The sequence below is a fragment of the Cydia strobilella genome, chromosome 1 (genome assembly GCF_947568885.1).
Source record: "Cydia strobilella chromosome 1, ilCydStro3.1, whole genome shotgun sequence".
NCBI classification, from domain to species: Eukaryota; Metazoa; Arthropoda; class Insecta; order Lepidoptera; family Tortricidae; genus Cydia; species Cydia strobilella.
In genome coordinates this window covers 13,783,864-13,797,856 of record NC_086041.1, presented here as the reverse complement: position 1 = coordinate 13,797,856, position 13,993 = coordinate 13,783,864, and the positions used below count along the sequence as shown (strand labels likewise).

Below are 13,993 nucleotides of genomic sequence, written 5' to 3'. Positions count from 1 at the left end.
TTAATAGATGAAATGGATAAAACCGTACTTTGTGAACGTGTATTGCAGCTTTAAGTTCAGAAATTGTATTGAAATGAAATAATTTTAACATTTCTAAACACAAATCAGACATTTCATTTTCGCAGAAATATGAAGTAAATAATATGGTTTACTAATTTTACTTTTCTGCTATTGCTAACAGGTAAATGAATGAAGTGATATGTGTTTTAATAGTGTATGTACAGATTAATGATATTAGTTCATCAATTTCCTTACATAAAGTGGGTAAAGTAAGTGAACTCAGTAAAAATAAACGCAGGTATTGTCATTATGGATCAAGATAAATCCGAAGGCAGTTCGAATGCACCAAACCCTGGAAAGAGGCCACGGCCGTTTTTATTACAGCCATGTCCAAAGATCGCTCGATTGTCCATGTACGACAAACCATTAACAAACTGCCAGAAAAGTCCTAGGACCAGTGTGCCAAAGAAGAATAAACTTTCATATAATATTAGTGATGTCCCAGCCTCTGGCACTCCTGTGCCAGAGAAACGGGTTCGTAAGGCTGGACCGTATCTTTTAGGGCCTAAACTGGGTCCGAGTCCTGTGAAAAGTATAGTTCAATGTTTGGCTAGAAAAGAAAAGACTGATGATTTTTATCAAATAAAAATTTTGACTTTACGCCATGAGGATCAGGCTGAGACACAGGATGACAGGCAGGGGAAGATGTTACTGCACACTGAGTATTCTTTATTGTCACTATTGAAGGATCAAGATGGAGTGATACATCACCATGGACTATTTAAGGTAAAAATAAAACCACTAAAAAGTAAAACCAGTACAGTAAAACCCATTTATATTAATTCTGTTGTTGCACCATTAATAAGCTAACAATACAAAAAAAAAAATGATTAGGCAGTAGGCAGTAGTATAATGCAATCTTGTAGTCTGTATATTTACAACTTTGCTTTTTGCTAGCAGCAACCTATAACTAGAGATGGGCCAAATTTATCAGTAATTATTTGGTATTTGGCATGTTATCTGTTTTTTAGGGAATTTTCTCAAACTTATTTCATATTTGTAACTTTTTTAAATTTGTCAATCTGCACATATCTTTTTTTTAGGGTTCCTTACCTCAAAAGGGAAAAAAACGGAACCCTTATAGGATCACTCGTGCGTCTGTCTGTCTGTCTGTCACAGCCCATTGTCTCCAAACCTACTGGACCAATAGTGCACTACCTTATGGGAATATAGTTCAGGTCCGGAAACCGCTACCAAATTTTAGTATGTTGTTGGGCATGGTACTGGGTCTCCAAAACTTCCGGGAGACAGCGGCGCCGGCCATCTACTTTAGCGGAATGACGTCATCAAAATGACTCCCGCCTCGTTGCGAATATTGCATTTTGCACCCAAACTATGCATTGCACATACACGTGTGGGGTATTAAACGAAAGCCAATAAAATATTATATATTTCATTAATACACTATGTACCAAAATATACAATTGTTTAAGAGAAATTTAAAACGAAATAAAAATGATGAAAAAAATATTTCCATCATTTGGGTTTTTCAACCAAACCAAAAGTTGGACGTTAAAGCAATGTACTACAAAATTAAAGCTGATGTCTCAAGCCATACAATGATATCAAAATAATCAAAATCAGACCAAAAATTTGAAAATTATGCATCAAAATGTAGGTATTTGCTAGAACAAATGCATTAAAGTTAAAAAAATCGAAATTGGTCATTTTCAGGATAATTCGCATAAGCTTCTAGTATGTTATTAGCAATATAAAAAGGATCATAAAACTGCTGGGAGACAATCTCTATAGTGCCTGAGTAACAAATTATGGCGTCATACATGTGACCGCTGCCGAAATTTGCAAAATCTAAATTATAACTATACCATGAGTCATACATACACGTGTGCTATATCAAACGAAAGGTTATTAAATATATTATGATTCGTTAATACATTATTTATAAAAACAATGTATATTTTAGGAGCTACAAACAAAGGAAAACCACTTTTTTTGAGAAAAGTTTGTGTATGTATATTTTATAGCTCAACTAAAAACGTTATAACAATATTGCGTCTAATATAAAAGAAACCAGTTATTCAACTATACGTCACAGCTTAAATTTTTAGGGTATTAAATGAAAGAACATTACATGAAACACATGAAAACAATATTTTGGACTAGAATTATAATTTATAAATTGAATTTATTTGATAAATAAGCAAAACAACGGTTTCGTTTCGTACCTAATCTCCTCCTTTGAAAGTCGGTTAAAATTTAAGTTTTGTGCACCTGGGCTACAAAGGCGAATGATTTGACGCCTCATTTATCAAAATCAGTTCAGTAGTTCCATGTAAAGAATACATTACATGTAGACAGCAAATTCTGCCTATTTCTATTGTCTGGGAGAGGACTCTGACTTCTGTAACAGGTTTTTTTACTTAGCTCAGAAGTCAGGGACTTCAACACCTATTTTGTACTTGCTTCTGTCAATTTTTTTTTTAATTTTTTTTTTTCAAATTCATTTTATAAATTATGATTCCACTCCAAAATGTCGTTTTCATGTATTTTATGTAATGTTCTTTCATTTAATACCCCATAATTAGAACTATTATTTGCATAATATGAGCGCATTAAGGTAGAATTGGTGACGCGCTTTAGTTTTTTTGGTACAACTTCCACAGTTTTTATCAGAAATTAAAAATTTAACCTGTGACGTATAGTTAAATAACTGGTTTCTTTTATATTAGACGCAACATTGTTATAACGTTTTTAGTTGAGCTATAAAATATATATACACGAACTTTTTTCAAAAAAAGTGGTTTTTCTTTGTTTGTAGCTCCTAAAATTGTTTTTATAAATAATGTATTAATGAATCATAATATATTTAATAACCTTTCGTTTGATATAGCACACTTGTATGTATGACTCATGGTATAGTTATAATTTAGATTTTGCAAATTTCGGCAGCGGTCACATGTATGACGCCATTGTTTGTTACTCAGGCACTATAGAGATTGTCTCCCAGCAGTTTTATGATCCTTTTTATATTGCTAATAACATACTAGAAGCTTATGCGAATTATCCTGAAAATGACCAATTTCGATTTTTTTAACTTTAATGCATTTGTACTAGCAAATACCTACATTTTGATGCATAATTTTCACATTTTTGGTCTGATTTTGATTATTTTGATATCATTGTATGGCTTGAGATATCAGCTTTAATTTTGTAGTACATTGCTTTAACGTCCGACTTTTGGTTTGGTTGAAAAACCCCAATAATCGAATTTTTTTTTCATCATTTTTATTTATTTTCAAATTTCTCTTAAACTATTGTATATTTTGGTACATAGTGTATTAGTGAAATATGGAACATTTAATTGGCTTTCACACGTGTATGTGCAATGCATAGTAGGGGTGCAATATGTAATATTCGCAACGAGGCGGGAGCCATTTTGATGACGTCATTCCGCTGAAGTAGATGGTCGGCGCCGCTGTCTCCCGGCAGTTTTGGAGACCCAGTACCATGCCCAACAACACACTAAAATTTGGTAGCGGTTTCCGGATCTGAACTATCTCTTCGACAGTTTCCCATAAGGCATAGTACTACAATTAAGTTGAAATTTGAAAGACGGAAATCTAACATAAACAAATGAATTAAAAACTGTAATAGATGTCATATATTAAAGAAAAAGTGACGAAGCCCTCCAGTGGTGAAGGCCGGATTCGAACCGGCGTCTTTAGCTATCGCGGCTAACGTCATGAACCCCTAGGCCACCCCGCCACGGCGGTGCCCGTCCGAATTTCTCGACTATATGCCATCTTAGTAAGACTAGGCGTCTTTGACCAGCTCTAAGGGCAAGCAGTGCGCGCTTGCACCTCCTAAACGAACTCCTTACGGATTTACGTTGTAGCGAGAGAGACTGGTGCTGCCATCTATGAACAAGTTTGGGAACAAATCAAATTATTTTATTAAATATTTTGATTTGTTTTTTTTTTTAAGTAGTCATACTACTATATATAAATTAAAAACTGTAATAGATGTCATATATTAAAGAAAAAGTGACGAAAGCCCTCCAGTGGTGAAGGCCGGATTCGAACCGGCGTCTTTAGCTATCGTGGCTAACGCCATGAACCCCTAGGCCACCCCGCCACGGCGGTGCCCGTCCGAATTTCTCGACTATATGCCATCTTAGTAAGACTAGGCGTCTTTGACCAGCTCTAAGGGCAAGCAGTGCGCGCTTGCACCTCCTAAACGAACTCCTTACGGATTTACGTTGTAGCGAGAGAGACTGGTGCTGCCATCTATAAACTAGTTTGGAAACAAATCAAATTATTTTATTAAGGAGGTGCAAGCGCGCACTTCGGTCTTAATTACCTAATTTTTGATCCGACCCCTACGGGTTTTGAAAGACATTACACTCATGTTTCACATAAAAAAATACATTGTTAAAAATTGTGTAATGTAATGTACTGAACCCTTGGAACGCGAGTCCAACTCGCACTTGGCCGGTATTTTCTGTTAGACTATGTTGCTGCTGCTGTTTTAGGCTTATATTGAAACTAAATTTAAATTGTGTTAAACAATACAATTTTGGCTAGGTAAATGATACTGTTTTTGAGCATATTGCAAACATCAAATTTATTTTTCCAGGATTACGCTTTAGAGGAAGCTCCCAGTTATTTTGGATCTAACCGAGCATACAAAGGCAGTGGATCTGGCCGTATCTACACTGGGCGTGTCCGGGAGCGGCTCTTTCTAGTACTTGACTGTGTAAATGCTCACCAGTTTAGTGAGAAAGGTAGTGAGCTCATCAATCTCCAGCAATACGTTACAAAAGTCAAGAAGGTACCAGAGAAGGAGGCGCTGTTGATCTTCTATGATATTGTGAGGGTTGTTGCTAATATGCATAAGGTAAATTTAAATACTTTTTTTGTTGAAAAAATTACTGAATACTGAATGCCTAAAATGTTTTAAAATTTAATTTGTGACTAGTAGTCAGAAGGGGTTATAGTTTAGGTGTAGTTATCACAGACAGTTTGTGATGCGAGGCTATTAATTTCAGTATTATTGGTCTGCCCTTTGTCTATATTAAAACTGAAGGAGTTTGGTATATTAGCATCTGGGCATCTTCTCCAATTCCAAGTAACTCTTCCTTCCACAGTTAGGTAATAAGAAAGGATGAATCTATTCTTAACCTAATTGTTTATTTACCATAATTATTTAGTAAGCAGTAATTGTTTCTCTCTGTCCCATCACCACAGAATAAATAATAGTACTTCCGTACGTACAGAAAGGAAACTTCCTACAAAACCGATGTTTGACAGCGATTCAGGGTCGAATCATGCTGTCCCTTTCTAATATATGGCACTATCCCTTTCGGCTATTTAGGGTTGCCAAAATTCAAGTCAATATCTTATCTGTGGTCGTGCACGCAAAGGGACGTCAAGATGTGCCAACCCTAATAATTGCTCCCGATGCTAGGAGTTTCGCACCCCTGCCATCACCAATATTTTAGTGAAACTTACCAAAACCAATTAATCAGTCAGAAAATGGAAAACAATATATTTGTTAGTGTGGCTTGAAATGTACTTTTTAATCGCACTTAAACTATCGTGAGACATATTTCAAAATATTTTGTACTTTTCAATATTACAGAGAAATGTTGTGCACCGGGATCTGAAGTTGGGGAACATTGTGTTGAACCAGAGAACTGGCCGCATCACCATCACAAACTTCTGCCTTGGGACTCACCTGGGCAGTGACAGGGACTTGTTAAAAGATCAAAGAGGTATTTTTATCTTCTTTGTCTTACATTTTTTTATACTATGTCTGTGGCAAACAAGCAGTCTGCGTAGTCTATCAAATAAATGTCTTATCTATCTATCTATGGACGCCTGTAACTCCAGAAGGGTTGTAAGTACGTTGCCGGAATTTAAGATGGGTGTACTATACGCTCTTGAAGGTTGGAAGGTAGTATTGGTCCGTTAATAGCGTAGGCGACAGTTCAATCCACAGTTTAGCTGTGCAAGGCAGGAAGTTTCTGGAGAAACGCACAGTTGAGGACTGCCAACCATCTAAGTGGTGATATACAATAGACAGATGGTGCCCTCACTTAGTGTCCTTGCATAATATGATTAATATGCAACTGTCCCAAGCATAAAAGTAAATTCGTGAAAACAGTAAGCATACCAAACAAAAAATGTCTCTTTTTTTTTAGTATAAATGCAGAATGTGAATCTTCAAAGACTTTTTACGTACTAATTTAAATCAGTGTTTTTACGTACTAGTTGACAGAGTCCAAACACGCAGGTATAATATATATTTCGGTATTTTACGGTATATTACTTAATATATATTATACCTACGTCTGTGACAGGCTTTACTCTATTCATTCATACTTAAGAAAAAAAGTATATATATTTTTCGTTTGGCATGCTCGCTGTTCTGCGGAAACGGCTTCTATTAAGTCTAGTCTAGGCATGTCACATTACTCATGAGTTTACATTACAACATATTATTTAAAACGCGTCAAATATTTTATACAAGTTTTCTCATTTCAGGGTCCCCAGCCTACATCTCACCAGATGTTCTAATGTGCAAGCCATACCTTGGCAAGCCATCAGACATGTGGGCGTTGGGGGTTGTGCTGTACACCATGTTGTATGGCCAGTTTCCATTCTGCGACACGAGCCTCGCGCAGCTGTTTAGTAGGATACAGGCGGCCAGTTATAATATACCGCCGTAAGTTTTGGTTAAGACCAAATATGGTTCTTTTTATGCGCTTAAATGGTGTGGCGAAACAAGCAAGTGTCAGTTAGTTGTCAAATGTTATTGATGCAATAGGTAATATGGGGCATTTTCTATGAAAAGGGACCTTATTGTCGATGGCGCTTACGCCGCATAGCGTCGCGCGGCATTGTATTTATATCGGAGCATCGTTTGTAATGGCGTAAGCGCCATCGACAATAAGTTCCCTTTTTATACGAAATACCACATATGATATTCTAAAGATTGATATAGAAGCAATGCCAGTTTAGCCTTTGTTAGTTTACGCCACAGCAGATTAAAATTGCACAATTATGGTGAGAATTGTGTAATTTCAAATTTTTTATCTTTTGCAATCGTGTATTAAGTATTTTTACATTAAATAAAACTTAACTATTGCAGCGATGGTAACTCTGTTCAAGTTTCGGACAGCACCGTCTTTCTAATCCAGAGGTTGCTGGTGAAAGACCCGAAACACAGACTGCTGGCAGATGAGGTAAGAACAGGAAATATTTCCTTTCAACGCAATCTTGCTAAGAACATATGTTTTTATTCACGGACCTTTCGTAGTACCAAAGTAAAGTACTTAGTAAATAGTACTTTTGAGCTGGGTGGGGGTCGAAATGGGGTTGATAGTGTAAGTTCCTACTTATACTATCAACTGTAGACGACGCAATAAACTCCTCTCCACCTGTGGCTGCAATCGTCGGCTACAATCAACCTACTTATACTATGACAGTATGTTAGTAATGTAATTATCTTTTACAGTACATATGGTGTTACTTTACCGCACTAGTGCGATAATAAGCTCATTACGCAACTATGTCGAAAATTTAAAGGGCCATATGTACTGTAAAACGTTGTACGATACATGTGCGAATAGGTAATTCGCAACTCGTGTCGACTTAAAACAGTCCCTTCGGTCGTGTTTTAATTTATCGCCACTCGTTGCAAATTTCCTATTTTTCGCACTTGTATCGTAATGTACTATTAGTTACTTTTAGTGTCTTTGATTGTCTTTTATGTACTTACGTGTTTGTTTTTGATTTTAAGTGCTGACATGTATTTTTAGTTTAATGATTATTGTACTTGATTGCGAAATAAATTCAAATAGGTTTGTCTAGAAAAAGTAGATGAGGTGTAAAGTCTAAGAAAATGTCGTTAGTAGAATTTGACGGCAGAAGTAGATGTACTGTACGACATGGCCCCGCACATTATGCGGTAACTTGATTGTCATAAGTTGACGTTCGACAATTCAGTTACCGCAAAACATAAACCATGCCGTATAGAGCCATCTAGTTTAACTATCAACATCGCAGGCACGATTTTTCTTTGATTTTATACACCTTCTATAGTTAGCTGAACTTCTCCCCTTTTTTTGTACCCGAGGAGTCAATAGTGTCAGCCTGTGGCAAAAATGCAAGGTCATTGCCAATAGAACTTCCAACCCACCATGCCAAATATTCTAAAATAAATACGGATATGCAGGAATGAAGCCAGTATTACAAACAATAATATTCTCCAGGTTGTTCTCCAGGCCTCATATTCTAAACTAAGTATGTATATCAAGAATGAAGTAAATACTACACATTATAACATTCTCCAGGTGCTAGACCAGCTATCGAGCATCATAGCCAGCTCGGTGATAGTGCCGAGCGTCCCCGACGACCTGCAAGTCGTGCCCGAGGTGGTGCTCGAGGAAGACAAGGCAAAGGAGACACCTGAAGAGAGTAAGGCGCTCACTCCGGTGCCGGACAGTGCGGAGAGAGTGCAGACTGCCAGTGTGAGTACAGTATACTGTAAAGATTGATTCACGAAAGCTGGCGAAGATTTTATACGAAAACTTTGACAGTTTAGTACAACTTGCCAGTTCTTGTGAATCAACTTTCTACGAGTATGAATTGGTCACAGGGCGGACACGTCATAGTGGCATCTCTAAATGTAACCATGCCAACATTGCCAACGAGTGACAATAAAAAGTAGCTTTCCACAAATTTCAGGAGGATGTCGGCGTATACTGCGTCCCCCTACCGGACTTCCTAGCTCTGAACTTCCCAAGCTCGAGTCCGGCGAGCGGCCACGCCCACACGCAGCCCGGCGACGTGGCGGCGCCCGCGCAGGGCCAGCGCCACATCACCGTGCAGCGGATAGGCCGGGACGCGAGGCCTCTCAACCACTCGGAAATTGCCAGGTACCTACTTACATAAACGATCAATTGTTGTTAGATACATCAAAAAAATTCAGTTCCGTTACTTGCTGCTCTAATGAGGAATGGTAATGATAATTGAACAGTTTACTTCAAGCAAGGAGAATAGAGTGTATAGAGAGTTACTGTCATAATAAATTATGTAGTCACAGTAAATTTACTACCAACTATCAAGACACGATTAAAACTAAAAATGAAAATGTATAAAAATATCAAAAAAATGTATATTTATGTGGATAAATATTGTTTTATTTTTATTTTTCATTTTTTGGAGGGCCATATGACTTTGACCCATGTTCTTTCGTTGATATGTGTTAAAATTGTTAAATATCAAACGGTGGCACCATCTATTCGAGTATAACTTTTTCTTTATTTCCGAGGGACGTTTTTTCCTTAGACTTTACGTATCTTATACGGAGTTACATATATCTTTGCTTCAAGGATTAATGTTAAAAATGTTATCAAAGCAGATGCCATTTAGCGACCACTTGCGGCACTTCAAACATTTAAGTAAGAATAACAATCAACTTATTTTATTTACTGTCAGTCCGGATTATATTTAAAACAATTTTTTACAGGTACCAACACATGTTCACGAACAATCAATCTCGAGAGCGCACTGAACCGCCTCGGCAAAACTTCGTCCCTGAACCTCGGCCAGAGAACTCCAGGCTCCGAGCTTTAGCCCAAAGAATCCCCCGGCTCAACCCTATAGTCGCCAGCACCTCTGGACAGTCTACTTCGGGTACTTCCACCGACTTTCGGGTAATCCCGTGGTCTGAAAGATCCAGGCTGCAATTTGATAGATCACTAGACCAAGACTATGTTCTAAGATTACCGCTTCTGGAACTGGCCCGATTGCCACACCACACCGCAAACAGGATCCTGAATCCGCCGCCGGTGCATACGGTGAATTTAGAGTCTGTTATGAATAACCCGAGACCTCCTGCTGACAATAACGAGTTTGATTATAATTAAAAAAAAAAACTGCCTATAGGAGTTTGAGCTTAATTGATGTTTTTACTTATTTTACTCAAACTGTGCAATTACGTGCAGTGTTGGTAGTGGGTCTGTTACAGATTGGATATTAATATGTTAGTGTAGGTATTACATATACTTAAACGATAAACGCTCAGAAATAGTATTCCTGTTTTAGCCAATTTTATAATTATGTGCATGTTGGGCCTCAAATGAGTGTTATATGTAAAAATAGTTCTCAAATTGTCTTAAGTATGCAAGTTTTAAATAATCCGATGAACATTTTGAAAATATGTAAAATAAGTAATTACACACTAAGTCTGTCATGTTTGTTATAGATTGTCTCGTTGAATATCGTATCATATTCTTTTTGTAGCATAATGTTTGAAGCCCATGTGAAGGACCTATGTAAATTCTACCACTGGGTATACGAAGTCGCAACGGTAACCGTGTTATCGACTTGTCAAAATTTATCAACAGATATCTTCATTCTTCCGCTTTTGCAGTTGTCGAGTGATAAAGATGCAGTTATACATTTTGACAAATGAGGATTGTTGATAAAAGCCAATTGTAGATAGCGCTCGTCTAGATTTCATACGATAAGTTATCTTCCCTTCCACATAGCTTTAGTCCACAACCTTTGAGTTTTTGAGTTTTTCAGTAAACGGTGGATTCCCATTACGGAGCATTCCAGGACCAACCATTAAGTACCTTTCGCAAAAATTAATTAAAATTACTTCTTGCCATATACACATTTGGTTTGTTTTAGTACTCATCGTTGGGAATGCCATTTCGAGAGTTGCTTTCCCCATTTCAAATAACTGCAAATATGTACATTCCAACCATATCGGAATGAAAGGGATTGATATAATACGCTTTATCTAATCCTACAAAGTACTAGTTACTTTTATATTCATTTTTATGTTATAGTTAACATATTTATTATGTTTATCGGGTATTTTAATCTATTTTAGGATCCGACAAGTAATGTTTTAGCAATGCAAAGTTTTTATTACTTAATATGGTTCGTCCGTGTTTATATTACATACATTAAACATTTAAGTTTGCCAAATTACAATGTATTATAATTATAAAACTTAACATTAAGTTTTTCAGTATAATATATGATAGTCCTACTCTACGACGTAGCTAGGATAACGGTTTTCTCTTTTAAGGCGGTTCCCTGAGCCAGAAGGCGAAAAATCTCCTTATATGATCATGTTTTTCTAAGAGGCGTTGATATTCGTAGACGTGGAAAAAATATATGTAGTTCTTGACTATATTATCTTTAACAACATAGCTTCCGATACACGAATTATGACACTTCGCTCGATACAATTAATTCCCAAAGTAACCTCTAACTCGGACTTTTAATCCTACTTTACTCGGTTATTTATTATGTGATACTATAAACAAAAAAAGAAGATAAAACAATCTTAACATAAATAGTAATTTCATAGCTTTAGAATTTCGATATTGTAAGGTAACGTTCTTAAAATAAATAAAAACCGACAAAATTCGATCAAAATTGACACTTGGCGCGTATGTTCTTTCCCGTTCTTTCTTGCGAAATGTGACAAAGACAGCGGCAAACCGATGGAACGGCCTTAAGACACACACTGATATCTGCCATAGTCTTTAGTTTTTGAACTGAGCTGAAAAACTAAAGACTAACATAGGTTAACAGATAACAGTTCTGTTACAGAATTTACGTTCGTCGCTTGGCACTGTTAACCACACGTCTTCGACACCGTTTGATACGTAGAAAGGTACTGGTCTTTTGCCTTATCATTGTCACTCGACAAACGCAACTATGTCACAGAATAACTAATAGTACTACCGTACAGAAAATTCACTCCTTCACAAAAGCCAGATTTAGGTATAAAATTATACCTACACTCGCCGCCTGCAAGCAAAATTGAAACTTATAACCGCGCACGAACCGTGAATCTTCTTTGCGCGCCGCAGTTTTATGACAGAGCTGCGAGTGTCGGCACGGGGTTGTCACTTGACAAGTTTTTGTACCTATACCTACTGATTTATTATTTTTAAGATAAATATGTAGGAATTACAAACGTTGATTCTGTAAACATAAAAATTTTTAGCCGGAGATAGTATGTCTGATTCTCACGGAAGTAGGTATGCCACATAAGTACTTATTCCTTTGAAAATATGTCGGTCAATATAGTCCGGAATTTTTAAAAAATGTTTCTTTCTGCTTCTTGGTTCTTCCGTTTATTCAGACATCCGTAAACAGAACATTATCTTTTATACAGATTAAATCGCGATTTAGGTTTCGAAGCCATTGCGTATTTTCAAATTTTTCAATTTTGCGCGAGCGCCACGTGAGCACGTGACACGACTATCGTGCGAGCCGAGCGGCAGCCCACTGCCATACACCTGCCCGGGCGGTGCGCCGGCCAAATATACCTAAACTGCGCAGTGACACCCCCCTGACTATGTCTTGTAGACGTCGGAAAGTGTGTTGTTTTAAAGGAAAAGTGGCATTCATATGAAAGCGTCATAAATAATGGCGTTATACAGGCCTATTGCACAAGCTAACTTTTGCTTGATAATGTAGGATATTATTTAGTGGACATTTTACAGCCTATGGGAAAGTGTCACAATAGGAATTGCTTGTTGAAGAAGGCTGCATGTTGTTTTATGTATATGTATATTTTTTAGATTAAAAATACGAATTAATCATCTATTACATGTGTACTTGTACAAATAAAATGGTTTATGTTGTAAGTAGTTAAATTTTGTTATTCTGTTAACTGTCCTTTACTTTATAGTGTCTTCATACAGTGAGTGACGGCGAACCTCGGCGAACCAATTAAATTGGCTGTCAAAATGATTGACTTTTTATTATTATCAAAGTTACAGTCTGGCAAAAAAGAGTAGAAATTAAAAAGTGGCAACACTGTAGTGTCGTCCCTTTCAAATTAATCTAAGAAAAACGGGACGACACTACAGTGTTGCCACTTTTTAATTTCTGCTCTTTTTTGCCAGACTGTAATCCTGGCAGCAGTAACCAGTCAAATTGAAATTTTAACCGGTTTAATTTTACGGTACGGGGAAATGTATTAACTCTGCCTTGAAATCGGATTCCAACTTTAAGTACCCGTACCCGGACTCGCTCGAACTCACTCGAACTTGTACTCAGACTGAACTGGGACTCGAACTTTGAGCCACTTGCCGGCGTCGGGCTTTAACGCCCGAACAATCGATTAATTTCCTACTCGGTATAATGGTAACCGTTTCCGATTCCTGGCCTTTTCCACCCCTTAATCCCTAAATGGGAACTATGCCTATCTCTACCTAATTGTTATCAAGCAGAAATTATGTCTGTGAGCGATACTACATTTTTTTTAAATTAAAGGAAAATTGGAAAATTCACCACCTCCGGCAAGACTCGAACTTGCCATTGTGAACCATTGTTACACCGGTCCAATCGCTACTACACTACTACCAACTCAACCTATTTACCTACAATCTACCTATTTAATTTGATGCCGCTGTCGCCGCTTTATAAATGTTATGATGCACTATGAGTAGATATCTTTTGTGTTTTTAATTTAATTAAGATATTCTTTATGTCTTTCAAGCTCCAACACGTACTTACAAATCATATATAAATAAAAAATAAGTCTGCCCGCCTCAAGTTTGCACTTTTTACGTTTACTTTTTAAGTGTAATATGTACGCAAAAAAACCGTAAGTCGTCGGCACAGTTTGGCCGTTTGGCACTGGTCAAAACAACATTTTTGACCCACAGTTCCTAAAAAAAAAAAAACTTGCTGGGGGAGTGCTGAGTCATTATTTTTTACCACACCATTACATTTCAGCCATTTTTTTTAAATTAAAACAAAAATAATTTTCAAAACATCCCAAGTTTGGGCTGCTCCAGATACGATATGGCTAATTTTTTTTGTACCACAAATGATACGTGATACCCTCATATCTCATATCTAACCCCAAGAAAGCAATTTAGAAAATAATTTCATTTAGTTTTTTTTTAATTTTTCAATATTACAAA

At 36.9% G+C, this 13,993-nt stretch overlaps 1 protein-coding gene across 1 annotated transcript; it reads left to right on the top strand.

Moving 5' to 3' along the window:
- The first annotated feature begins 38 nt into the window (after window positions 1-38).
- Window positions 39-12,706, top strand: LOC134745956 (serine/threonine-protein kinase 40-like). Its single transcript, XM_063680106.1, has 8 exons — window positions 39-786; window positions 4,657-4,917; window positions 5,662-5,794; window positions 6,567-6,747; window positions 7,174-7,267; window positions 8,378-8,554; window positions 8,772-8,966; window positions 9,560-12,706. Exons 1-8 carry the CDS (start codon window positions 310-312, stop codon window positions 9,953-9,955), a joined length of 1,914 nt encoding a protein of 637 aa, XP_063536176.1. The 5' UTR covers window positions 39-309; the 3' UTR covers window positions 9,956-12,706.
- Window positions 12,707-13,993: the final 1,287 nt, after the last annotated feature.